The sequence below is a fragment of the Chelonia mydas genome, chromosome 3, assembly GCF_015237465.2.
Source record: "Chelonia mydas isolate rCheMyd1 chromosome 3, rCheMyd1.pri.v2, whole genome shotgun sequence".
In the NCBI taxonomy this organism is placed as follows: Eukaryota; Metazoa; Chordata; order Testudines; family Cheloniidae; genus Chelonia; species Chelonia mydas.
This window is the reverse complement of record NC_057851.1, coordinates 93,170,696-93,197,719: the sequence shown is the minus strand read 5'-3', so window position 1 is coordinate 93,197,719 and position 27,024 is coordinate 93,170,696. Positions and strand designations below refer to the sequence as shown.

Here is a 27,024-nt window from a genome sequence, read left to right as displayed (position 1 = left end):
GGAACAATGCAACTGAGAAACCTGCAACATGTGATGCTGTACCTGCCCCATAAGGTGTTGCAAACCCTTCCCAAAGCACTCTGTGGCCAGTTGCACAGTGCACTGCTCTCTGTGTCAATGTAAGAGCTGTTAGGGTGGATGCACTCTGCCAACACAAGGAGCATAATGTGGACATGCAACAGCAGTTTAATTAAAATGCTTTAATTAAAGCAGCATAACTTTTGTCTACAAAGCTCTATAGTGAAGACGAGAATGGGCTACTCCGTCATGGGAAGCAGTGACTCTGAAAAATACTTGAGTGTAATGGTGGATAATCAGCTGAATGCAAGCTTGCTGTGCAATGCTGTGGTTAAAAAGGCTAACATGATCACTGGGAATAGGAAATATTAAGTACAAGTAAGGATGTTATATTACCTCTGTATTTGGCACAGGTGTGACCGCTACTGGAATCCTGTATGCAGTTCTGGAATCAAGGAAGTCTCATGGCTTGTGTTACATAGGAGGACAGGCTACACTATGACAGTGGTCCTTTCTAGCTTTACAATCTATAAAGGGTATATGAAAGTGAAAATCCAAGGCACCCACTGGCTGCATAACTAGAACACATTTCAGAACACATTGAAAACCTGTTCTATCTATGACTTGGTCTCTTACCTATCTGGAGTTTCAAAGGGCACCAGACATTGGTGCTGGGATCACCCAAGGAGTCCAATCCTTAACTTTATCCAGTCTGTTCCATGAATCATATCAACAATAGGAAAGGGAGGGCAATTTAGGGGCCAGCCTCTCCAGATGTCCCTAGCACTAATGTCCAGAGTCATGTCAAAATCCAAATGGATCCCTGTCACACCATCCATAATGTACAGTCCTGGTGTATTTGACATGGGACCATGTTATGATTCTAGACCCTGGCTAGTTAGAATGGAATTCAACTTGTCTGAAATTTCTTGCAAGAGATCCAACTTTAATAACCACTAATCTCTTCTCAGCTGAATGTCACAGTTTGTTTACAGCCAGGGTTCTCACGAACAAAAGACAAACCAGCCAGAATCTCATCCTGTCTTATAAAATTAACTGTGTTGGAAACAGAAATTGCCCGTATTCATCAAGCACCAAAACCCTACTACCTTTCTCTCCTGAAGCTACTCTGTGCACCAAACATAATAAGCGAGTGCCAATAAGAGAGAGCCGATTCCTGAACTTACCGTTTCCTGGATGCTGATACCAAGGCAAAAAATAAATCCATACATCTGGCTGATGAAAGGCTACTGTTGATAACTAACAAGGTTTACTTTTTAGTATGGAAACTACTCTGAATATTGTAGTAATTAGAGAAAAAAAATTAAAGTAGCATGCACATTTGTTTTTTCAATTTGTAAGTGTATATCTGGCAGTTCTGGATTCAAGCCTGATATGTATGTACACTTCAGTCCTCACAAAGCAGAATTTAAAACAAAAATGAAGAAATTATTGAATAGTGTATTTCACCTTGAATAATTTCATACTAGTCTTCCTTAATCTGTGCATCGTTGTTTTTTCATCACTTTCCATACATACCTTAAACTAAAAACCATTCTACAGTTGTTTACTTTCCAGCACTAGATATTTTTCCTCTCAATGCCTTTAAAGAAATAATTTTAAGAGTAGCTGAACTTCTAGTCTAATATCCTCAACAACAACTGAGGATTAATTCAGAAATGTAATTCTACAGATTCACTTAGTTCCAGCGAAATATAAAGCCATACAATACAAGCCCACTTATACTTACTCTCCAACGCTATAAGCAACACCCATTGTCAGGTCTACCAGCAAGCGAATCAGTTACTCTCAGTAACTGTCCAAAAGCATTAGTGCTACTCTGCCAAACAGCAGCGCAAGAAGTTCCCTTATGAAGTGCACCTTTTTCAGCTGAGACTTCTTTAATGATTACATCTTCCCAGTTACGTGCTAGAGACAAGGACTGCTGTGATTTTGCAATCAAAAGAGCAGCCCTGGAGTCACCGATTAACTCAACTACATCATCAGGGATAATGGAGAGACATATTTCTGGGACTTTCTGAAACTTGTAAGTCATGTATTGCACGAGAAGGAATCCAGTAGAAGAATTAAGACAGAAGACGAAGTGCATACATGATCTGTTTACAATTTTGCTATAGTTTTGTGGCACAGGAATACTGGGTTCTGCACATTTTTTTTTTAAAAGTTGTAGTAAAAGCTATTAAAAACAGTTAAAACTAAGGAATGAAGTTTTTTTGTGTCTCCACTAGTGATGTTTCAAGTGGCTTACAGAAAACATTGAAAAACAGACTAATTCAGACAGGTATATGATGGTATGAAACTAAATTTGAAGATCATGAAGTAACTTTTGTCATGTGAGTTTAGCACTCATGAAACATGCCAGACTGAAAGACCTGGGTGCCTGCACTACGTATGCACATAGCAAGTACTACACTGGGAGGGGCAGTTTAAGTTCCCACTATCTCGCCACCACTGAAATGCAGTCACCTGTGGGGTTATTTACAGCAGTGGTTTAACAGCACACAGCAACACTACATGAAAGTTTAGGATGGAGTAAACTCATTGGAGTTGAAACTATGGGGGAAATTTAACTAGACAGAATGACTGGGAGCATGGATGCTGATTTCTCCACGTTCTGGCTACAATTTTAAGTCTTAATGAATAAAACAAAGACAAACTAAGATGTCACACAGGTTACTATGACTGGGTCACATGGGACAGAATTTGGTTTCACTTGTGGCAGGTTGAGAGGGTTTGTATGTGGCTATTGAGCCTACACAGATTTTTTTAATACACATTTGGAATGAATAATTTCATGAGCACCTGAAGTTTTATAACTAAACAAAGCATTTTTTGATCTATGGAAACAAACAAAAACAGCCCTACATAATCTGCTGTTCACAGCTTTCCCAAGGAATGGCACAGTGAAACGGACCTGATTATGGACAGCAGTGAAACTGTCAAGGTTTTGAATAGCAGCTCTGAAAAGTCACCAGTCTTGTTGATTTCACTGTGAGGCTCTTTGACAAAGTTAAGAGCAGCAGCAGAGTACTGGAGCAGTCAGCCTGCAGACTCGGCAGCAGCAGTTCACATTTAGAATGATTTCTTTGTAATCAAAAGGGCTAGAAAATTAGTTTTAAAAAAAAAAAAGCTTAAATTATACGTGGCCACTTCACTCGCCAGAAATATTTTCTACTCCTCAATGACAGGTAGGCAAGTTATTTTTCGAGCATGGCTAAGGTTAATATATATATTTCAGATTTATCCTTGAACACAGAATAAGCAATCAGAGAAAGTGATTTAGCATTTTTTATACAACATTAAATTAGATACACCACCTACAAATCAATACTGGCCTTGCATTAAGTTACAGTATCGTTCTAACTCTGAAGTGCTGACTCACATTTGAATCTAGAATTTTCTTAATCTACAGTTTTGTGACCCCACAGGAAGCAAGTACTGGGTTCTGCACATAGCCAGTGAATTAAAAGCTATCTTCAACTACAGCTCAAACCACTATAAATTTAACTACTACCAACATTCCAGCCAGATTAAACCTTTCTCTCTGAGTCAGCAAGTTCCACACCACTGCTCTGCTTAACTAACTCCTTTCTAAAATGCACCAGGGGATCAGACATAGCTAATTTTATCTTTGTTTTTTTGTATTCTGAAACTATTAGAAGATTACAAAATATGATTTTTAAAAACTGCCTATAGCTTAAAACCCCTGACTGATATTTGCAACAGTGGGATAATTCTCTCTCCTTAATTTTTGGATCATCACTAGAACTAACTGAGCAGCTCTGAATATTATGTGAGTCCATTATAGCAATACAATTGCAGAATGCTGTGGGGCGAGGGAGAGAAAGAGAGTATGAGGGTTGTATGTGGAAAGCGGCAGCGACTGGAAAAAAGCTCTCTCAGAACATAAGTCTGAAAAAGCCATACCATTGCAAAGATCATTTAGCAATCGGAAATGAGACTTTAGGTAATTGACTGCATTAAAGCCTTATTTCAACAAGTCTGATGAGCAAATACAGCCAGTTATGCTCTTTTGTTCATCAGTGAAAGCTAGAGGTTATTGGTACAGTGAAATCCAGGTAAGCAGTTTTTGCAAACTGGTCCACATCTGCCAAAAAGGAGAAAAATCAAGAGCATGGTTTAACGGGTGATTTACTTTGAAATATGACCTTTAAAATAACTGGCATTGTGGGGTTCTGCATTTATTGCTGCTCACTGACCTACTAGCAAACTAAGCTAACTTGCTGTGTAAGAAGATAATTTTGTGATGTGCCAACCCCACAAACTCAATCTGGGGAGTTAAAAAAAAAAAAAAAAAAAAAAATCAAATTGGCTTCCTTTTGGCTTGTACATCATTGCAGTTGTAAGAGGTTCTGCAAACCCAATTCTGACCTAATTTACACCAAAGAAGCCTCATTGACTTCCATCCATACTCGGACACCTATGTAACTTGTAACTGCACAAGTGGAATTGACAGGCAGAGTTTGAAATTGGAACTTAAAAAATTCTATGTGTAAGCCCGAATAGATCCAGCTCACATTCTCAAATAACTGTGTTGGCTCCATGCTGTTAACAAAACTTAGGTACAATGGCACTGGCCACCTTCTAAAGCATTTTACAGACAATCAGTCTCCAAATACAAACTGGGAACAGATGTGAGTAAGATGCCACTATTTTTACATAACCGCATTGAAATGCGGACCTAAGTATTGTACTCTTGAGATCTGAAGGAAGCAATACCTTTTGATATGCCCACATTTGACAGAATTTCTCTGCAGCGGCCACATGACTATCTTTACAAGCTATAAATTCCAGTGGAATAAATAATATTTTAACAGGCTAGAAATTCAAGTGAATCATGATGCTCTAATGAACTCTCTGGAACTTATTCTATGGATCTTAGAATAAGTTTAAGCAAGAAATTATTCAACTACTATACACAATATATCCTTCCAGCAGAATAAATTGTTTTTTCCACAGCGGTCTCATTCAATTCAGAATACAAGGGACATAAAGGCTCATCGAAAAAGAAAAAAAAAAAATCTGGAATTCTTGTGTGCAGGAATCCAACCCTCCTTTGTTGAAAATTATTTATTACAATTTATACTCTTCTAAACAAACAACTGAACTTCCTTGACAGTCACTCCTTAATCTCCACCTCCCAAACAACTATCTGCTCACATGCTGCTAAGGAGTAGTACGCTTTCCTTTGTGCATCCAATCCCTCTTCACCCCATACACTTCCCCTGCATCCTCAAGAACACCACACAGACTCTACCTCCTAGCATTCCTGATGCATTTGGGCTCTTGTGCAAACTCTGGTGTGGGATAGCGGGTGTCAGGATTTGCCCCTAAAATTGTTGATATGGTTAATAATTAATGAAGAGACAAATGTGTTTGTATCATGCACTGCAGCCTACCTTTCCCGAGGAACAGCAAACCAGTACTCCGGCTGCTTTCTCCTTTTACCATACTGCTGTGCCATGGTGGTGCTTTGAGTAACAAAGGACTTTCTCATTGGCTTGCCCACTTTGATACACAGGAACATTGGAGGGGTCTTGCTTTTCTCCTCTTTTGAAGGAAGCATATCTGAATCAGAGAAAAAAGGAATGACAGGCTTCCAGTAGAGTACTGGTAGCTTAGATACAGACACAAAGATCAATCTCCTTCTGGGAAGGAATATTCAACAGCACTGGGAAACTCAAGTTTGCCACATTCACCCTGGGAAGGCCCGAAGGCCACCTTTTCAGTAAGACAGATGCTGAAGAACTGTCAGTGGCGCACACACCTTTTCCAAAGGGGAGATTTAAATTCCCCACCCCCCGAGACACAATTTGTGACCTCTAGACTATGATTCTCCTCTGCCCTACTCTGTTGTAAATCAAGGCTCTCTCTACTGAAGTCAATGGAGTTTGCTACCCTGGTTTTAAGGAAGAATGAGGCCCGTAGACTTGCCAAAGAAACACAACCAAACCTCACACGTGCTATGTAAACTGGAGGTCAGTTTGGCTCCAACTGTTTAAGAGTTTTCAAGTTCAAGAGAATTCCACATTTTCCAACGTGCTCCTATATTTCATCAAGAGTCACATAATAGTAGAACAAACAGAATGGTCACTCAGCAAGACTGTGCTTATACTCCTGCTCAGCAGCACATCTTGGGTGGTCCAGTAGCACAAAAAGGACTAAGAAACAGTATAAACATGTGCACGCCTGCACACACACACACACTCTTTAGAGTCATTATGTTGCTGTGTACTGCTCTGGATTTTTACACATTAGAACTACATTGGCAGTCTTCAATGGAACTGCAGATCATGTCAACACATAGCAAAATAATAGTAATCTTTCAGCCACTGTGTGTCAGTCAACTCTATAAATGGATGACATTTTATTGCACTTATCGCTAAAATGTTACAAAAAATAGTTACTAAACATGGACAAAGCACGTTAGCCATTTGTCAAACTCAGTAGCCCAAACAATTAGAAGGGATCCTTTTTCTCCTACATTACTTCTGGATTGAGAATTTGTACAGTCAAGTTATCGCCTGAAGATTTATATTGTAAAATACCAAACTACACTGAAAAGGAAATTAACAGGAAGATCATCCTAGTGAGCACTGAATTGATGCTGTCCAGCTCCCACAGTTAACAGAATAAGGACAGACAGAGACCTACCTTCAATTGGTACTTGAATTCTCTGTAACAGCCACAGTCTGATTTCTGAGTTATTGTCCAACTGTGTTTCTTGACACGCCTTGTCCAGAGATGGTACCGATGAAGATTTCACAGACTCTTTAAGATCCTTTTCCTCCACTGCAGGCAAGTTGACTTCCAGTGAAGGCTCTTTCCTTTCAATGCAGCTTGAATCGGGCTCCCCACTTTTAACTGTAAGAAGTTTGTTAACTTGGGACTCTGAACAGCTAAGTGTGAGGTCTACGCCTGTTACTTTATTGTTTTCACCTTCACCAATTCCAGCCTTCCGTAGGTTTTCAGAAGACTGTGACCCATCTTTATCTTTACTGAGGTAAAATTCAATAAGTTTGTTTTTATCTAGCTCCTTTTGAGTGTCCAGTGTAGTCTCCACCTTACCTGTCGGAGAACTGGCACACTTGTTTACTTCTGGCATGACATCTTGCTTCTCACATGATTCTAAGTCTATATCAGCTTTGGGTTCAACATCATTCTTTGTGTCCAAGGAATCAAATGCCAGTAGGTCCTGGACTTCTGAAAGAGATTTGGTTACTTGCGACCTGGCTTTCCCTGACTCCTTGGGGTCAAAAGAGAAACCTTCTCTTACTGCACCTTTTCTGTCTAATCTGGTATTTGTAGGAGATGCAGTCTCTTGCAGTTCAATGAAGTCATCATCTCCTCCTCCTATAAGGGAATGTTCTTTGGTTTTGGAATCTGAAGCAGCTTTTCCCCCAGAAGGTTCCTTGGTATGTCCCCCTACAGCAGACCTTTCAGATGGTTCAGCGGAGGCCATGTCATTGGGAGGTTCCAATGACTTAGATTCCATTGAAACAGTACTGTCAGAAGACTTAAGAAGTTCAAAATCTGCAGACTTCTCCTTGTCCAAAGACTTTATTGATTTGGAATCATCCCCATTTTGCTGCCTCTTCTCCTTGCTCAGGGACTTGAACTTGCTGAAAGGGTTGATATCTTTCTCAGAGGAAAGGTCTTCCCACTCTCCTGGCCTGTACAAAGGACAAAGATCCTTTGGAATGTCACTGTCAGGAGAAATGGTGGATGTACGTGGGATGTTAAAACAAAATGGAAAAGAAAACAACTTAAATATGTCAAAATGATTTTAAACAAAACCAAACCAAAAAATGGCTTCCTTGAAAATAAAATGTAAGCCAACTGAAATACATGGTATCAAAATGAAGAAGCTGTAGGAAGTATAACTTTAAAAAGATGAGTAATTCTGCCAAATATAATCTCATGGGGGAAGATATGGTACATATGTAACCAACACGGTATGCGTCATCAGGTACTCAATAATACAAAAATAAGGCCAGTGGTGTAAAATGGCATTGCTTTACTGAAGTCAAAGGACCTGCACTGATTTGTACCACCTAAGGATCTAGCCCTGTGTATTCTGTTACTTCTTATCCTTTATAAAAGAAGAGTGGTATGTCTGGGACAATACTTTGGGCTCTTGCAGCATTCCTGCTTCTTTAACTGGTAGAAGTTAATTATTGAAAGTACAGAAAACCACAGAGAGAACCTCTACATTTTTAAGGCACTTACACAACTTTAGAGCTGTAAATGCCCTACAAGGCATAAGTCACTCTTATTACTTGTTATTCCCGCAATGCTAGAAACTTTAGGGATCGGGGGGGGGGGGGGGGGGGAGGGGGGGGGGGAAGCCATCAAAGAGCCTGAAAGTAGAAAAATCTTGGAAATATAAAGGACATACAGCTCAAGATCTTTATTTACTTTATTATTCACACAGGTCAAGGTTAAAGAGCCTGAGAACAGATAATGAAAGCTTATATATTTTCCCACCAAGATACTGGGATGGCAAGTATGGTATAGAGGTCTAAACAGATAAGACAGGAAACCCTATAACTAAGGATCAGATTATGTCACAGAGGTCACAGATTCTGTAACTTTCAGAGACCTCAGTGAGATTTTCCACCTCAGCCCTAGGGCCAAAGCCCCAAGCCGCCCCATTATCTTTAGTAAAAGTCACAGACAGGTTGATGGCTTCTGTGAATTTTTGTTTATTGCCTGAGACCAGTCAGTGATTTTTAGTAAAAATCAGTGACTAAAATCTTAGCCTTACCTATGACTATATCCCCACTATACATCTCTGCAGGGCTAGCTGCCTTTGTTTTGCGTGGCTGAGATGCTATGACTAATTGTTTTTGTTGGGTAGGGGAGAAGAGGGAAGATGACGCATTTATTTAAAACAGTGAAACCCTGTTAGCTGCATTGAGAAGACAAGTTGTTTTCTAGAACACACCTGTGGACAGTGTTTATCATCAAGGTACAATTGACGAAGCATAAGTGAAAATACCAGCTAAGAAAACACTGCCGTGTATTAGAAGAAATTAAATGGGTTATGATCTCTGATTCCTACGTAAGAGGACTGATATTTTGGAGGTTTGTGGGACGTAGGAATTCTCCTGCTGCTGTGACCAGAAGTGTTTAAATTACCTGCTCCATTAACCAATATAGTCACAACAGCAACCAATTTGAACTAAAGCTGATCAGTTAACATCCTGTAGTCCCCCTCCCTTCCATTAAAATTGTGGAACACTTTCTGTGGGGCCTCAATCAGTTGCAGAAACTAACCCGCAGGAATAAATATCACAAACATTACACATGGCGTGCCATCTTTCTCTTTGCCTTTGGACGTTTTCACTGTCCTCTGTTTCTTAGGTTTTGATAACTACGACGTGTCTCCTTTTCTGCTGTTGAAAATTTTATTTTCCTTCCTCTGTTATAGCAGTGGCTCTCAACCTTTCCAGACTATTGTACCCCTTTCAGGAGTCTGATTTGTCTTGTGTACCCCCAAGTTTCACTTCACTAGAAGAGTACTTGCTTACAAAATCAGACTTAAAAATACAAACATGTCACAGCACACTATTACTGAAAAATTGCTTACTTTCTCATTTTTACCATGGAATATAAATATTGTACTTACATTTCAGTGTATAGTATACAGAGCAGTACTAACAAGTAATTGTCTGTATGAAATTTTAGTTTGTACTGACTTCACTACTGCGCTTTATGTAGCCTGTTGTAAAAGTAGGCAAATATCTAGATAAGCTGATGTACCCCCTGAAAGACATTTGCATACCCCAGGGGTATACCTACACCAGGTTGAGAACCACTGTTTTATAGGACATCACACTTTTCTGCCTCTCTTTCTTTTAAGGCACTGTTAATTGTCTCTTCTCATGAACTTTATTACCACTCCCACCAAACCTCTCTTTTCTTGTTCTGTTTCCCCACCCCGGCTGATAAAGATGTAAACACAATTAGCAAAGAACACTCCTTACGATGGCAGGGCATCTTTAATCTTCATGTGAGAAATATCATTGTAGAGGGCTATCGAGACAACCTCCTCCATAGGGCAGATGAGCCCATACTCTTCACAGCCATTCTCAATTACCAGAGGATCCGACTTATGTGGGTCAAACATGATGTTGTTTGGAGTCACTATCATGACACCCCCAACGACACCCTAATAATAAAAACAAAGAGAGAGTTAGCATATCAAATCTAATCACTGACCAGAGGTCACTTTAATGAATAGCTCAGTGTCAACCTTTAAGTTATTTGCCTAGTATAATACTCTCTCTCATGTCTCTTTATACCCATGTGGGGCAATATTTTCTAACAGAACGCTCTGGCTCCCAGCTGCACTGACCCAGGTATTATAAAGAAGGATAAATAAAAAGAGAACTCTTTGGAACACTCAAAATGCTTAGCTGACAAGGACAGTGTTATAAAGAGGATTCAAGGTACTTAACTCTCATCCCTGGCTGCTATATACTAGAGCTGCAGCTTGTTAATTAACCAGAGGCAAGGAAAGAGGATTTTTTTTTTAAACCCACCAACAACTTTTTATTTTGGCTACACCGGTAAATCTGTGCTAGCAGCCCTATCTCAACCTGCTGGTATGGACTTCTGCACACATGCAGGGCTTCCCAGTAATAGGAACATGGAGAGGTTGCTGTACTGACAGCAGATGAATCTAGGGTTCCACATCCCCTTCCTTGAGAGCGCCATCTGGTACATAGAAAATCTTTTCTTGACCTATTTTACAGGGACCCGACACGGTGATTCCAGTCTCCACCCTCCAACATCACCACTGGCCAAGCTGGCAATTTACACTGCTGCGGAAAAGATTTTTAACTCTTGGAAATGACTAGCCCTGGGTTGGACGAACCACTGTCTCCCACAACCAGATATGGGGCTCATGGATGTGGCCTTTTAGTAGCCTACAATCATGACCAAATTTTCAGCTAATGCTGCATTTGATCTTAAGTCATTTGACAGACAGTTGCCACAGGGCCCAAATGACAATAAGATTAGCCTGCATAACACTGCAAGCATCACTAAGGAAAAGGCTAGTCAACCAACAAGTCATGCCAGTGGAGGCTAGGAAGCCAGAGGAAGAGATACAAAACAAACAGATCGATACTAGGGAGCATGTTACCTTTAGTTTGTGGAGCAAAGGCAAGATATACTTTGCACATGTTTCTTCTGTGTGATATGTGTGTATGGCGGGAGGTTCTGCCACTCAAACTCATAGCTATCAAAGTCACTGTTCTCAATACAGACAGCAGAATTCTACATATATAGGCCAAGTTCTGTATTTGGGCCAAAGGGGAAACAGGACTACATCAGGCTCTGCTTGAAGATATGTTGCCAAGAACAAAGTCCACACTGGACTGCTGAGGTGTGAAGCTGTTTTTGGCTCCTAAAGCATACGCAGGTTTCAAAGAAAGTGACCAGTTATATATTTTGTGAAATGGAACCCAATATCAAAAAAGCTTCATATAAGAAAGCACTATGTTGTACAAATTTCTGCATAAGACACACTGTAGTATTCTGCTACTTTCTACAAAAACTCCAAGTTGGTTGAATGCATATTCCACATCTATTCAGAACCAGAAAAAGCAAACACAAAACAATAGGACAAAAGAAAAATAAAGCTAAGTTGAAACAATTAGTATCTCAGGCGTTTCCTGTTGACTCCAAAGAATGGGAAAACTCAAGTGTGTAAACATCTTTTATAGGAGACTTAAATGAAAAACAACAAGAGTAGATAAGAAAAATAAATAAGCGTAGGGAAACAGAGTTGTCCTACTTCAGGAGTGAGAGAACTAAGATCTGCCCTGATCTTGTGCATTTACCTCTAAAGAGAGTTCAAAGCCAATTCTGGTCACACACATACTACAACGAAAAGGGACATTTGTCCATTTTATAAAGTGATCCTGTAATTTGATGGAACTTGGCAGTCTCTGCTCAGGCGTTTTGTATATCATGATTAGTGGAACTATGAAGTGCAATACTCTCTGTACGGGTGTCTTCCTAGCAGATGGGTGCCCCCCCCACAACAGTTCTTGGAAGGAAACCTTTCTAATAAAAGGCTATAAAGGAGAAAGAGATGGGTGGGAAGGAAGAGCTAGTCTTCTATCAAGCAGTCACTGTAATAAGTAAATGGATGTAAAGAGCAAATATGTCAGTATAGTGCGAAGTAACAAACAGAATGTCCAGAGCACTTGCTTACGTTATGCTTGGCTCCCAACCCTGCTGTTGGCCTCTGACTTACACTAACAACAAAAGTTCACTCTCTAAAAGGATCTCGAATGAGACACAAGGCACAAGCTCCACTTACCTTACCATCTGTGAAGTAACGGCAGTTCATTTTTAAAAATTTGACAACTATTGGTTCATCTTCCTCCGAGGTAGATGACAGGACTCTCTCAATTGGTTTGAAGTCCTTTCTTGCCAAGTCAGCATCCTTTAAAAAGCAAAAGCCTCAGTGCGAAACAACAGGACCAGTTTCACAGACATGTTCTTTCTTAGTTTTTGAAAAATTAAAGACCAAGGTCCATTAACAATTTTCCTTTTGGTTTAAAGGAAAAACACGGCCAGATTTATATTTCATACTCCCCCCAGCATGTGACCACGTTTTGTTTATAACTTTATAAAAAAAATCTCCAAGTAAAAGACAGGAAATTAAGAAAAAACAAAACCACGCCCTACAACAGTTTTCAGTTAGACACCTAAATTAACCACACTTAGGCCTAAGTTCCCTATAGGCTGCGCAGTAGCCTATTTAGTGCCACGCAGGCACTTAGGGATCTCACCCTGCGGCCCAGACCTGCCGTGGCCAGATCAGGCCCTGGTGCAGCCCGACCCTGGAGCAGCCTGGTGGTCCCAGCTGCGGCACAGCCAGCCTGCCGACCCTGCTGGAGCTGGGGCACCTACCCTGCAGCCCCAGCCCCAGAGCTCCCATGGCAGGGACAAGCGCCTCTCTGCCCCAGCCCAGGTGCTGCTGCGGGGAGAGAGCGTGTGGGTCCTCTCTCTGCGCAGTAGCCCCAGAGCACCCTCCTGCATCCCAAACCCATCATCCCCAGCCCCACCCCAGAGCCCACACCCCCAGCCCCACCCCAGAGCCCACACCCCCAGCCGCAGCCCTCAAACCCCTGCACCCAACCCTCATCCCCAGCCCCACCCCAGAGCTCACACCCCCAGCCAGAGCCTTCACATCCCTGCACCCCAACCCTCTGCCTCAATTGAGCCCCCTCCCACAAAAACCCCTCGGCCCCACCCCCACCACATGAATGTTGTTATGTGCACCAATATGAATGTGATGTGTCACAAATCACCTCCGTACTGGTGCACATAATAAAATTCATTCCGCACATGGGTGGGAAAAATTAGAGAGAACACTGGCTAAGGCCCAATTCTTCAATTTGACTGACATGGAAATACCAATGCACACAGCCCCACTGGCTTTAATGGGACTCCATTTTCATGGATCAGATCGTAGGACTGAGGCTTAACACTCTCAGCAGTTTACTGCATTCTAGTCTCAAATCTCTCTTAAATAGCCATAGATTTGGGGGTGAGGATTGGTGTAACTGTGTAAACAGCAGCACAGAAACATCTAGACTCCCAGGAACAACTGGCTCAAACCCATCAGCTGGTTTTAATGCCATTTTCTACAATGCCTCAATTGCTACCTCATCAAAAATAACTATTTAATAGGATTTAACCTGAGCTTCAAGAGACAGCGTTCTATAAACACAAGATTTACTTACAGGAAGTTTATCATATTCAGCATCTGATGATGAAGGAGAAACAGGAGCACCAGGACTGGAAGACGCTAACCTAGCAGCACTGGAACAGTGGTCAGTAGCTGGGACATAGAGAACCTACACAAAGATTACATTAAATACAAATAACTTATTTTAAAATAATTACATATAGAAGAAAAAAAGACAGACATATGTAATATAAACACTATGGCCCTGATTCTGCAATGAGATCTATGCAGGAGTCCCAACAAAGACAATCTGGTATTGACAACACATCTCACTGCAAAACACATTCTGGAATAACTCCTATCTCTAAAATCCTTATTTGTCAGTCAGTGGGGTTCCATATGAATGTCACTGAAGGATCAGGGTCTATATTTTGTTTTTTGAGAAAGGCAGCAGCATACACCAGTTTTGAAAAAATGACAACCTCCCTTACCTGTGTAAACTACAACCTAATTACAAGATTCAGAGTAACAGCCGTGTTAGTCTGTATTCGCAAAAAGAAAAGGAGTACTTGTGGCACCTTAGAGACTAACCAATTTATTTGAGCATGAGCTTTTGTGAGCTACAGCATCCGATGAAGTAAGCTGTAGCTCACGAAAGCTCATGCTCAAATAAGTTGGTTAGTCTCTAAGGTGCCACAAGTACTCCTTTTCTTTTTGCTAATTACAAGATTAACTAATACAGAAATCATCACAGGATAGTCTATAGAAGTTAGTGCAGCAGATGCCTGTTATAAATGCAAAAATTGGACCAAAAAAAAAAAAAAAGAGAAGCCACTGGAGGAAGCAACAAATGTAAATTTTAGAGCTAGAAGTTACAGGAAATTATGTTTTGCAATAAGATCTCTCTTTTCCAAACCATATTTATGTCAGAGGGAAAAACTCTTCTGAATTCAGGAGAAAAATATATAATGGAACACTGTCAGGTACCTTGGAAACTTTTTATTTAAAAAAATAAATCTAAATGTCAACAAATGTTTTTATTAAAAAAATTAAGCCATGTTTTGTTTGAATTTTTACTCTTACAGACTTTCAAGCTTTTAGTAGCATAAGACCTTAAAAATAAAACTGCACAATCATTTGTCAATGTCAAAGCCCAAAGAAGTGCAAAAAGAAATACACTTCAATGGTCAAAAAGTTAAAACCACAGAACTTTTTAAACTCACAATATTATTTACGAGTACAGACATTTTCAAAAAATTACATTTTATTAAAAAAAAAAAAAAAAAAAAAAACAAACTGAAGGCGTCCCTGTACTTGAATTCACCCAGGATTTCTGGTTAGAGAGAAATTTCAGAATTTTGAGAATTGGTTTTGTTCTGACTCAGAATGAAATCAAATTTTCAAGATTTCTTGCAAATCAGAAATTCTGGAAAAATCTGTTTCTGAAATGCCAATATATGGTGTTTCCAAATCCAACTATGTTCCCAGGACAGCAGCTACTCACTGACTATTAGCAGTGGTGAAGCTGACAAGGATGTCAATTTCACTCAGCAGCTGCTGTGGGCTCCTGCCATGCAGATTGCCTCTGGCCAGCTGGCTTCCTGGGCTGCCTGATTCCCAAGTGGGCCTAGACCAATTCTTGCAACCATCCGAGCTAGACTCCGTTCTGAGGTTTTATACTACTGCCCATCACCATCATATACATCTGCCTAATAGATTCATTAAGTTGGGGTGGGAGCTTTAAACACATAGCAAAAAATCAGAATTTTTCAGTATTTAAAACTTAAAAATTACCTGCCCTGGAACAATTGTGTGTGTGAACAGCCTATTGAGCTCCACAAGTCTGTTTGGAGTGATGTTAAATTTCAATGCTATGCTGTTTAGGGTGTCCTGACTTCCAGCCTGAAGAAAGGAAACTTGATGTTTAAGATACAGCAATAATCAAGTACAGGATCAGTATAACAGTTTAAATAAACTTTATCGGGTAGACCAGTTGCAGGGTATGGACTCGGTGATCTAAAATATTTTCTATCAATCTAATTTTTGCGAGATGACACAGTTAATTATAAGACAACAGCTACTCTGTTAACAGCACTTTTTCCACTCTATAAAACAGAGAAAAGAGAACAGCTAAGATCCTTCTCTCACTGCTTCATCAACCTTAGTTAAACAATGTATCATTTTAACTTGGCTCCTTCCAGTTAGAACTGGTTAGGAGAGAGGAGGGGGGCACATTAACGAACATCAAATATATATGATATATATAAAATGTGTGTACACTCTTTCACCCATTCTAGCAGTTAAGATTAAAGCCTGTTCTCAGCAGGCCTAGTGGTAACAGCATACTAGCACATGAGAGAATCAGGTTAAGAGTTCCTTCCCTTCCTGGATCTGTAGGGAAAGGGGACATTGCAATATGTCCCTGGCACCTTTCAGTAAGCTTTCTCCCAGTACACAACTAATCACTTCTGGTACAGAGGCAGTGTACATCATTGGTATTCCAAAAAGAAAACGCTGGCATCTCATGACCAGGGTACAAACATATTCCTGCTAGAAGGCCTAGGCAACATTTAATAGGACAGAAATCTTTCTCAGAGGAAGAGGAGAGGTTTTACATGGCCCCACTATGGAACTGGAAATACAGAAGGCAGGCAACTGGGAGAGGGTGGGTGATGCCCAAGTTGGAGGATGGTTGTGGCGTTGAGACCAATTTCCCTTTCTACACACAGGATATTTGGAGGATATTTTTAAAAAAGAATTAAAGGGTGTCTATATTAGTTTGGTTTCTTTAGAGTCTCATTAACCTCAACCTCATTTTAAACAACATTAATAAATGACCTAATTGTGCACCCAGTACTTACAGTATATTCTATAGTTCCAAGGGGTTTCTGAGCAACCATTTTCTTCTCTTTCTTTTCATTGGTTTTGTTTTGATTGTCATCTGAGGAACAAACAAACAATGTCTCAAACCATTTATTTACCTGTCAACATTTTTCAAGTGAGGATATTTACAGTATGTGGGATATAACTGTGGTTTGATCACATACAACAGTGACACAGCAAAAAAAAAAAAGGTTGTCAAGTTCTGAAATTTTACCATATGGCCACCAAGACCAAATCAATACTAGGTTCTGATTAGCATTTTAAAGCCTTTTAAGGTCAACTTATACTGTACTGCATCCCTGTAAAAAGTCTTTGTGGATTCTTCCCTTAGTTAATGAAGAACAATTTACTTCTGGGGCAAAGCACATTTTTGTACTACATGACTGGGGTGATGTCCAGATAGAAAGAGCTAGCACATGGTCGTATTCAATAATTCTGCATCAGTAGGTTTATGAACAATCAGAATAATACTTAATATTTTAAATACTATTTTCACCCTCAAAATATTTTACAAACTAAGGCCCTTGTAGACACTTACGCACCTGAATAGTTCCGTTAACTCATGAGCGTAAAATTAATCCCATGTGTGTAAAACTTTGCAGGATAAGAGCTTAATTCATTAGAATTCTCAACTTCAGTGTTAGGTAGGTAATAATATCCTTATTTTTTGCAGAGAGTTTAAGTAACATGCCCAAAATATGAGACAGACAACAGGTATCTGTCAGTCAGTTGCATGCCCACAGCTCTCACTGACTTCAAGGATTACTGAGTAAAGGTGCTGGAGGATAAACCTGCATGGAGTTCTACTGAAATCAATGGGACTCTGCCTAGGTTGATCCCTTTGGAGGGCTGAAATCTGATTTTGAAAACAAGCATTTTTTTCTTAACTACATGGTGCAATTATTTCCTCGGAAAACTAAAGTTACTCCTCAATTACTTAGAAACAGTCATGCAAACACTGCAGCTACTTAAGAGATAAACCACCTTTTACTAAATATATACAGCTAAATGACCAGATAATTGTATTGATTGTAAAGGTATTGGCAGCATCATGTCTTTTCTTGCTAATCTATACTCATAAGCAAGTGCTAAAACCAAAACATGGTAAACACAGCATGAATAAAGCGGCCTCTAAAAAAAAACCCCAAAAGACCTTAAGGATCTGATGCTATTGGGAGTTCTGGATGGGAAGAAACATGCCACACCATCGGGACACAACATAAGTATTAATTTTCAAATTGTGCCATTACTACAAAATAGTCTCTGTACGTGCTTAATGGAAACAAAACCAAACATTTTTAGGGGCAAAGGTACAATTATTTGCTATTAGAGAACAACTTCTAAAATACACCCATTCACGTAAGATTTCAAATTGATTCAGCCCCTTAACCTCCTCCCCCACACTCTAACAAGTAAAGTGACCAGCGGAAGGAAACAGGAATCAAAGACTGCATACCTAGCAAAAGGTAAGGCTGTCTGTAGTCAACACACCAGGAGAAATGCTTATGAACGGAAAAACTGTGCATAACCTCTAGCAGGTTGTTCTGGGGTATCAAACTGCTAGGATCACAGGCCACAACTTCAGGTAAGGACTCGCAGCTGTCTCCATTTGCCGAATTGTACCCAGAAGACAAAGTCTCATCGCTTTCAACACTGCTGCATTCTTGGGGGAATCTGCACGCAGCTCTTTTGTCTGTGGCAGCCGCCGCCGCAGCGGGAGAAGGGCAGATGTTGCAACATTCACCTGGATCGTGGACACAACAACACTCCACTGCAAACATCTCCGGGCGGGGAACGAGGGCAGAGTACCTAATCACACGCAACGTGTCTGATAAGGCACGCGGTGGCTCATACCCTGCAAAGGAACGGGGACTTCTGATCCTGCTGTTCTGTTGCTTGTCCTGCAATCCTTCTAGAAAGGACACGTCTCTCCCCTTTCCCCGCCGCCGCCTCCTCCTCCGAAGACCGCTCGCTTGGCTCCAGGCGAGACAGGCAGATCCAGCAGAGCCTCTTGCTGCTCTGAGCTGTGGGGGCCTCTCCCCTGCAGACTGAGGCCCCTTTCCAACAACAGTACGTGCTTGCTGCTCGCTGAACTAATGCAATGGGAAGAAGCTGCTGCCCACCCCTCGGGTCTTCTCCGATCAGCTGGCAGAGGGCAGGGCAGCTGAGCTCTCCCAGTGCTCACTGGGGAGGGGGTTTGCTCTGCGCAGTCCAGTTCCAACCAGACTAGAGCAGGAGCAGAGCGAGTGCTGCCCTGCACGCACCGCCCCCAGCCCCAGGATTGCAGGCTCTGTCTGGAACAAAAGTATAAGGGCCCTCCCTGGTCCTGCGCATGCAGCACGTACAACCCCAAGCCCTCCAATAAAGCACAGGAAGGAGCAGGGCCAGTAGTGGGACAAGGAGCACTTGGACTACCTGCACAGGTGGCTCCTGAGCGGGGTGGGAGGAAGACAGACACGAGTCTTCACAAATCAGTTTTAACAACACTAGCAGCTGTTTTTACTAACCCATTAAAATAGATTCCAGTCCCTGCTTTGTGATCTAAACCCACAAAGCCCTGAAAATTAAAGTTTAGGTCTGTTTAACAATATCTTTTTCTTTAAGGTAACCAGTGGCTGATTTACTTGTTCCATCCTGCTTTGTGATTTGGAGAACAGATAACCAAATACTGCAAAGCAGGCCTTCTGGTACTTTATATTACTCTTTTAGGGAGACTCTGAAATTTAACATCCTTGTAGGGGGGGAAAGACCAAAGAAACCTAGCACAATAGCATTTAACTTCAAGAAGGGAAACTGTACAAAAATGAGCAGGTTACTTAAATTAAAAGGAACAGTCATAAGAGTTAAATGCCTGCAAGCTGCATGAAAATTCTTTAAAAACACCATAATAGAGGCTCCGACTAAATGTATCCTCCTCCCCTCCAAGTACCAAAAATGCATGGTAGTTCTTGGCTTGTGTAACTGTGAATGTATTTACTTAGTAGGATTCCAAACAGCTGTCTGATGGAATACAGAAAAGTGAGCTGATTCTTGTTTTTAATTAAAAAAGCCTACATAATGCAAACAGGAAGCTTTGCAAAAGTTCACAAAATCAGTTTAGGCTAAATATAAATTCTAATTGAGGCAAAAGAGACACTGTCAAAATTAATTATACCCAATTTTCACCAATAATTATTTTTCTTCCATCTAGCACCTTTGCCAACACATATGTTCTTCTTTCCAAGTGCAAGAGAAATAGCATACATGAGAATACAGACCTTGTATAAAATTAATTTTTTAAATAGGTTTTTAATTTGATCACCTTTATAGTCACCTTTCTTCTATAAGATTGAAATTTTCAAAGAGATAAGTTGCATGACTTATGACCCAGTACTTAAAATATAAAAGATTGCCAAATAGCCTTGTTTGCAAGAAATGATGGGACGTATGTTTATAAACCGTCTGAGTTTCTTCTTAATGTTGCTGGTGAATTCACATTGAGTGGCTTGTATATTTTTGTTAGGGTTTTTGTAATCAGTTGTTTTTGCAGAATTTGAGGATACTCTCCGTAAGGTGATCATAGCATTGTAGGCCTGGAAGGGACTTCGAGAGGTCATCTAGTCCCATTCCCTGCACTCATGGCAGGACTAAATATTATGGCAGATATCTGTTGACTCATATATTTTGGGCATGTTACTTAAACTCTCTGCAAAAAAAAATAAGGATAACAACACTTGCCTACCTACCTAACACTGAAGTTCAAGGTCTTTGTTACCCAGGTAATGCCATGTTAACTTCCTAAAAAGTGGTTGTCTGTCTTTTTCATTTTGATATTTTCAGGGCATGTGGCATACAACCGATATGCATAGCTGTTTGCCTCCCCCCCCCCCCCAAGTATTAATACATAATCTGGGTTAATTAATAAGTAAAAAGTAATTTTATTAAATACAGAAAGTAGGATTTAAGTGGTTCCAAGTAGTAACAGACAGAACAAAGTGGCGGGGGGGGAGTGCTAAAGGAGTTGGCGGATGTGATTGCAGAACCATTGGCCATTATCTTTGAAAACTCATGGCGACCGGGGGAAGTCCCGGACGCCTGGAAAAAGGCTAATGTAGTGCCCATCTTTAAAAAAGGGAAGGAGGAGGATCCTGGGAACTACAGGCCAGTCAGCCTCACCTCAGGCCCTGGAAAAATTATGGAGCAGGTCCTCAAGGAATCAATTCTGAAGCACTTACACGAGAGGAAAGTGATCAGGAACAGTCAGCATGGATTCACCAAGGGTAGGTCATGCCTGACTAATCTAATTGCCTTCTATGACGAGATAACTGGCTCTGTGGATGAGGGGAAAGCAGTGGACATGTTGTTCCTTGACTTTAGCAAAGCTTTTGACATGGTCTCCCACAGTATTCTTGCCAGTAAGTTAAAGAAGTATGGGCTGGATGAATGGACTATAAGGTGGATAGAAAGTTGGCTAGATTGTCGGACTCAACAGGTAGTGATCAATGACTCCATGTCTAGTTGGCAGCCAGGATCAAGTGGAGTGCCCCAAGGGTCGGTCCTCGGGCCGGTTTTGTTCAATATCTTCATAAATGATCTGGAGGATGGTGTGGATTGCACTCCCAGCAAATTTGCGGATGACACTAAACTGGGAGGAGAGGTAGGTACGTTGGAGGGTAGGGATAGGATACAGAGGGCCCGAGACAAATTAGAGGATTGGGCCAAAAGAAATCTGATGAGGTTCAACAAGGACAAGTGCAGAGTCCTGCACTTAGGACGGAAGAATCCCATGCACCGCTACAGACTAGGGACCGAATGGCTCAGCAGCAGTTCTCCAGAAAAGGACCTAGGGGTTACAGTGGACGAGAAGCTGGATGAGAGTCAACAGTGTGCCCTTGTTGCCAAGAAGGCCAATGGCATTTTGGGATGTATATGTAGGGGCATTGCCAGCAGATCGAGGGACGTGATCGTTCCCCTCTATTCGACATTGGTGAGGCCTCATCTGGAGTACTGTGTTCAGTTTTGGGCCCCACACTACAAGAAGGATGTGGAAAAATTGGAAAGAGTCCAGCGGAGGCAACAAAAATGATTAGGGGTCTGGAACACATGACTTATGAGGAGAGGCTGAGGGAATTGGGATTGTTTAGTCTGCGGAAGAGAAGAATGAGGGGGGATTTGATAGTTGCTTTCAACTACCTGAAAGGAGGTTCCAAAGAGGATGGATCTAGACTGTTGTCAGTGGTACCAGATGACAGAACAAGGAGTAATGGTCTCAAGTGGCAGTGGGGGAGGTTTAGGTTGGATATTAAGAAAAACATTTTCACTAGGAGGGTGGTGAAACACTGGAATGTATTACCTAGGGAGGTGGTGGAATCTCCTTCCTTAGAAGTTTTTAAGGTCAGGCTTGACAAAGCCCTGGCTGGGATGATTTAGTTGGGGATTGGTCCTGCTTTGAGCAGGGGGTTGGATTAGATGACCTCCTAAGGTCCCTTCCAACCCTGATATTCTATGATATGAATTACCAAGCAAAATAAAATAAACCCCGCAAGTCTATGTCTAATAAAACTGAATATAGACAAAACTTCACCAGTTCCAGTAAGCTTCCTTTTACAGACTGATCTCCTTCTAGTCCGGGTCCAGCAATCACTCACACCCCCTGTAGTTATTGCCCTTTGTTCCAGTTTCTTTCTTGATGGTAGAGAGGCTCTCTCTTTAGCCAGCTGAAGACAAAATGGAGGGGGTCTCCCACGGGCTTAAACAGACTTTCTCTTGTGGGTGGAGACCCCCTCCTCTCTCCTATGCAAAGTCCAGCTCCAAAATGGAGTTCTGGAGTCACCTGGGCAAGTCACGTGTCCATGCATGACTCACAGCTTTTACAGGCAGAAGCCATTGCCCACATGGTTTCTTGAATGTCTCCAGGAAGACTTCTCATGTGGATTGGAGCATTCCAAGATGCATTGTTCCTTAAGTGCTTCTTGATCGGGCATTTAACTTTGCAAATTCCTTTCTCCGGAACTGATCAGATGCTCTACTAAGATTATTTAGAAATCAAGCCAGTACAAGGCCAATATTCATAACTTCAAATACAATAATGATACATGCATACAAATAGGATTAATAGATTCAGTAGATCATAACCTTTACATAGGTATGTTACATGGCATATGTAGCATAGAACATATTCCAGTTATGTCATATATATTCATAAGCATATTTCCATAAAGCCTTATGGGGGGGCACCATCACACCCTTCTCCCCCGGTTCAAAACAACACTAAATGCTATCTCTTAAAAGATATTTAGTAATGTGTATTCCATGTAAGCATCCAGGAAACTTAAGACTGTCAGCTGAAAATTGTTAAGTAAGACTTGCTTACCAGAGTGTTCTGCTAAAAGTCTGTAATCCTGGCTGGGCAATTGGAGGCAGGAGAGAAAGGGATAACCACCAGATAAAAGTTTGGAAATCAGCTTAGACATTGAACAATAGTTTGGTTTGAATATTAAAATATCCAACCCACTCCAAGCTCTGATTTGAGTAACAGCCACCTCCTTAGCTTGCCTGTGAGGACTGATGGTCTGTGAGCCCCAGGCACTGTTAACTTTTCTTGGGCCACTTTGTGGAATCTACAGAATGATCTTCCTGGGATCCAGAGAGGGATGCCATGAAAAAGAGAGCTATGACGAGTTTTCTGAGTAGTGGGGGAGGGAGATAAACACAGCCATTCCTCTCCCAGCAGGGATTTGAGGGACACCATTCAGATCATGGTCAACCCTATTAACTAATAGATAGTAAATCTAATAAACAGAAAATACTTTGGGTAACTATAACCAATAGTAATAGACCTCTTTTGTAATAGGCATATTTATTAGTTTTCACTGGTTGCCTGTCCATTGTATGTATGTGGGTGTGTTATCTCAATATGGAAACTAAAAAAATTGCTAGAGGAAAACTAGGATCCTTATTTCTGAAGAATTCATTTGCTCCTGCAACTTATTCCCTACCTAAAATGACAATCCCTCAATTTTCAGAGTCAACTACTTGTCAACTGCTGGAAATGGCCCATCTTGATTATCACTACATTTTTTTCTCTCCTGCTGGTAATAGCTCACCTTAGATCACTCTCGTTATAGTGTGCATGGTAACACCCATTGTTTCATGTTCTCTGTGTATATAAAATCGTCCTACTGTATTTTCCACTGCATGCATCCGATGAAGTGGCCTGTAGCCCACGAAAGCTTATGCTCAAATAAATTCGTCTCTAAGGTGCCACAAGTACTCCAATCCCTCAATTGTAATTTCATAATCAATTTTGATGTCAGAAACAAAGTATTAAACATCAGGTATGGGATTAAATAACAGGAGCAGATGGACTCTTAAAGATTCAATTTTCATGCTACTATCTTTAATAATAAAATTGGGGGCGGGGAGAGGGAGCAAAGAATAGAAAGAAGAGTGAAGCTATCTAGGCAAAACAGTCTCTAAACAGATTTCCAAAGCTTTCCACAAGGCATCAACAGGGCTGCAAGTACTGTATCAGGTGTGATGGAAAGGGTGGGGAATTCTTCCTTATTGTGGTTGTCCCAGTGGAGAAGATAAGGCAAGGGGCTTCATTCATCTTCTCCCTTGCCCACCTGGGAAGGGGCTGGGCTAGCACAGCCAGAGGCACTGCAAACCCTAAAGAAGGTATGGCTGAGTGTGGTGGGGCCATGCTCATATCGCCTCTTGTACATCTGCTGGACGTTGGTGCTGATGGGAGCCTACATTGCACCTCTAAAAAAGGTGTGAAAACTGCTTCTTACCAAAGGCATGCTTTGTGCCTCAGCTTTCTGCAGGCAGAATGCCCCCAACTAACGCTGGCAGGCTGCCCTGCCGCATCTTCATCTATCATCTCAATTCTGGCTCTGAAAGCCACAAAAAAGGGCTCAAAGCCTTTGTGCTTCTAAATGTATTTCAGAAACAAATGTGAAATCTTTAGTCATATTTTCTTTGTTTGGGGCTATTTATTTTTACCCTGCAAATACAGTAACTGATTCTAGATAAAATCCTTAAACTTACCCCCCACCCACTTTATTTGACAGTTTTTTGCCATTTAATTATTGCACTTCCGCTGGTGGAAAATATTGGCATGTAGGTATGAGCTATTGCTGTACCTTGCGTACACATTTTTTAAAAAAATGTAACCTTTAAAACAAACTCAGATGAAAGAAATCCAACTAACCTAAATCCCAGGAGGACCTAACAGTGTCACTTTACTGTACTTGTAACCACACTTATCATACGTTTAACTTTACAGAGGTCACAAATTGAACTCTGCACAAAAATATTTTATATATATATGTTTATTATTTTCCCCCCTCACCCTCATTTCTCTCTGAAGGAACCGAAGATTTCCTCTCTGTGCATGAATTAGGGACACTAATACTTGTGTCCCGTTTGCTCCAGAAGAGGTCCCAGGCACCTAGTAAATATCGGGTGATGGAGGTCAGCCAGGCATCTTCATCCCATGGCAGAATGGGCAATCCCCCTTTTTTGAGTCAAATAGTATTTCAGGCTCGAAGAAAAAAGGCAGCCAGTATCTGTCCTTTGAACTTGGACATTTGCTTAGTGCTGACATGATACATTCATGTTCTCAGTCTCAAGGTTTTTCTGTAGTGCCCATTTGCCGAAAAGCTGGTGGCTCGAACATTTGAGAATTCTAAGATGTTAATACCATTTGTTAATTTGTGCTATGTGCTGAATAGCATTTGTAGGAAGGGGAAAAATGGGGGTGGAGAGGGAGCCACTCACGAATCCAACACACATGGACAATAGCAAAATAACAAGAAGCAAAATAAAAGTATATAGAAAATGATTATTAATAAAGAACAATGAGAATGAGTGTCCAGAGGAAAAAAGCAATAGAATAGATCAGCTTCAAAAAAAGATTTTAGCAAAAAACTACTGACTCCTTTATGCCACAATCTGTGAATTTATACATAATTCCTGAGTTCCCTGGAAGATTATTCTGATTTTTCTTTTCAGTGCTGTGAGATCCTTAAAAATGTGCACAGTCACTTTTTGATGGTATTTTGGTAAGTAAGAATGAGTGCTAAAAGAAATGATGCTAAAAGAGCAACTATCCTCCTAGTAGCCTTGGTGAATTATAGTAGAATATTACTCCTGCAACCGAGTAAATATCTGTGTAAATGGAGAGAGAGAGTCCATGGAAAAAGCCAGTAAAATGCTGGGCTGTATACACAGAAGTATCAGATCGGGTGCTGTAAGGTACTAAAACACTAGTAAGGATCTGTTCCTGCTCCCAATGAGAGCTAGACCAGGTTCTATATAACTTTGTCTGTACCCGGCTTTTCTGCAGAAAATATCCCACCATTGCTATCACCCATTCAACTCTCTGGGCAGTAGCAGCAGGAGTGGTAGTGTAGGCAAGGTGCTTGAAGGCTTCAAGGATTCATTTAATCAAGAAAAGTTAAAGGCATTAAATAATGATAGCTTAGCTAAACTATGAATAAGGAGTGCATGCATGATTGCAGTCCACAAGTATTTGAAGAGCGTGAACACACAGGGGCGAGATGAAATGATCCAACCATCGCAGTAGAGGTAATGGGATGAAACAGAGTTAATGGCTGAATCTCAGGAAACATTCCTTATCAGTGAGCTCCTGTTTAGAATGTGAAACTGCATGTCTCCATGCGGATGTGGTATAATACTCCTCCTGTGAGTCATCCTAAAAGAGATGCACAGAATTTAAGAATAGAAAGTAGGGAGCAATCCTGCTTTGGCCACGGTAGGTGTGTGGGAGACATGGGGAAGGGGGAAAATGGATAAGATGACATAACATGTCTTTTCTATCTCTAGGTTCTAGGATGTCATTATAGCAGGTTGCAGCGATACTGGCATGTGGAGGGGGTGATTTCATTGTATGTCTGTGGGGGTATCTTCCTACCTACTGTTGGCTGTTTTGAATGGAAGTGGGAGGATTTGTTTATGAATTCTTTCAGCTTCTTTATTTTTTTTCTAGACTCCTGTAATTTAAATGTCTTTTGCTGCCACTTCTCTCCCCTGACCCAGTCCCCATCTTGATTCCTGTACGTTTCTTCTCTGTCATCTTGTTCTTTCCGCTCTCTCTTGCAGGGGGCAGCTAGGGGCTGTGTATGGGCAGGGAACTAGCTCAAGGTGCAGCTATGGGCTATGTACAGGCAGGGAGTAGCTCAGGGTGCAGGCAAGGGGTAGCTAGGGGCTGTGCGTGGGCGGGGGGGGGGGTAGCTCAGGTTGCAGAGATAAGGATAGTTAGGGGCTGTGTGCCAGACGGCTTCCACTGCGGTGGCTGCTCCCTGAGGGCTCTGCTGGCTCCGGAGCCGGGTCCCCCCACCTGGGTGACTCTTACAGGCTGC

General features: G+C 41.2%; 1 protein-coding gene across 5 annotated transcripts in view; it reads right to left on the bottom strand.

Moving 5' to 3' along the window:
• Positions 1–27,024, bottom strand: part of NCOA7 (nuclear receptor coactivator 7) — a 154,176-nt gene that overhangs the window by 29,069 nt on the left and 98,083 nt on the right. Inside the window, exons 4-12 of one of the 5 annotated variants that reach the window (XM_043542868.1) lie at positions 18,114–18,401; positions 16,636–16,715; positions 15,569–15,676; positions 13,830–13,943; positions 12,398–12,523; positions 10,050–10,234; positions 6,715–7,766; positions 5,460–5,628; positions 423–545 (exon numbers count right to left, since the gene is read on the bottom strand). In XM_043542868.1, the coding sequence (XP_043398803.1) occupies positions 539–545; positions 5,460–5,628; positions 6,715–7,766; positions 10,050–10,234; positions 12,398–12,523; positions 13,830–13,943; positions 15,569–15,676; positions 16,636–16,715; positions 18,114–18,401 (2,129 nt within the window). In that variant the 3' untranslated portion in view covers positions 423–538. Of the gene's footprint in view, positions 1–422; positions 546–5,459; positions 5,629–6,714; positions 7,767–10,049; positions 10,235–12,397; positions 12,524–13,829; positions 13,944–15,568; positions 15,677–16,635; positions 16,716–18,113; positions 18,402–27,024 lie in introns of those variants that run through there. The other 4 variants (XM_037894728.2, XM_037894729.2, XM_037894730.2 and 1 more) reach the window with 4 other exon arrangements.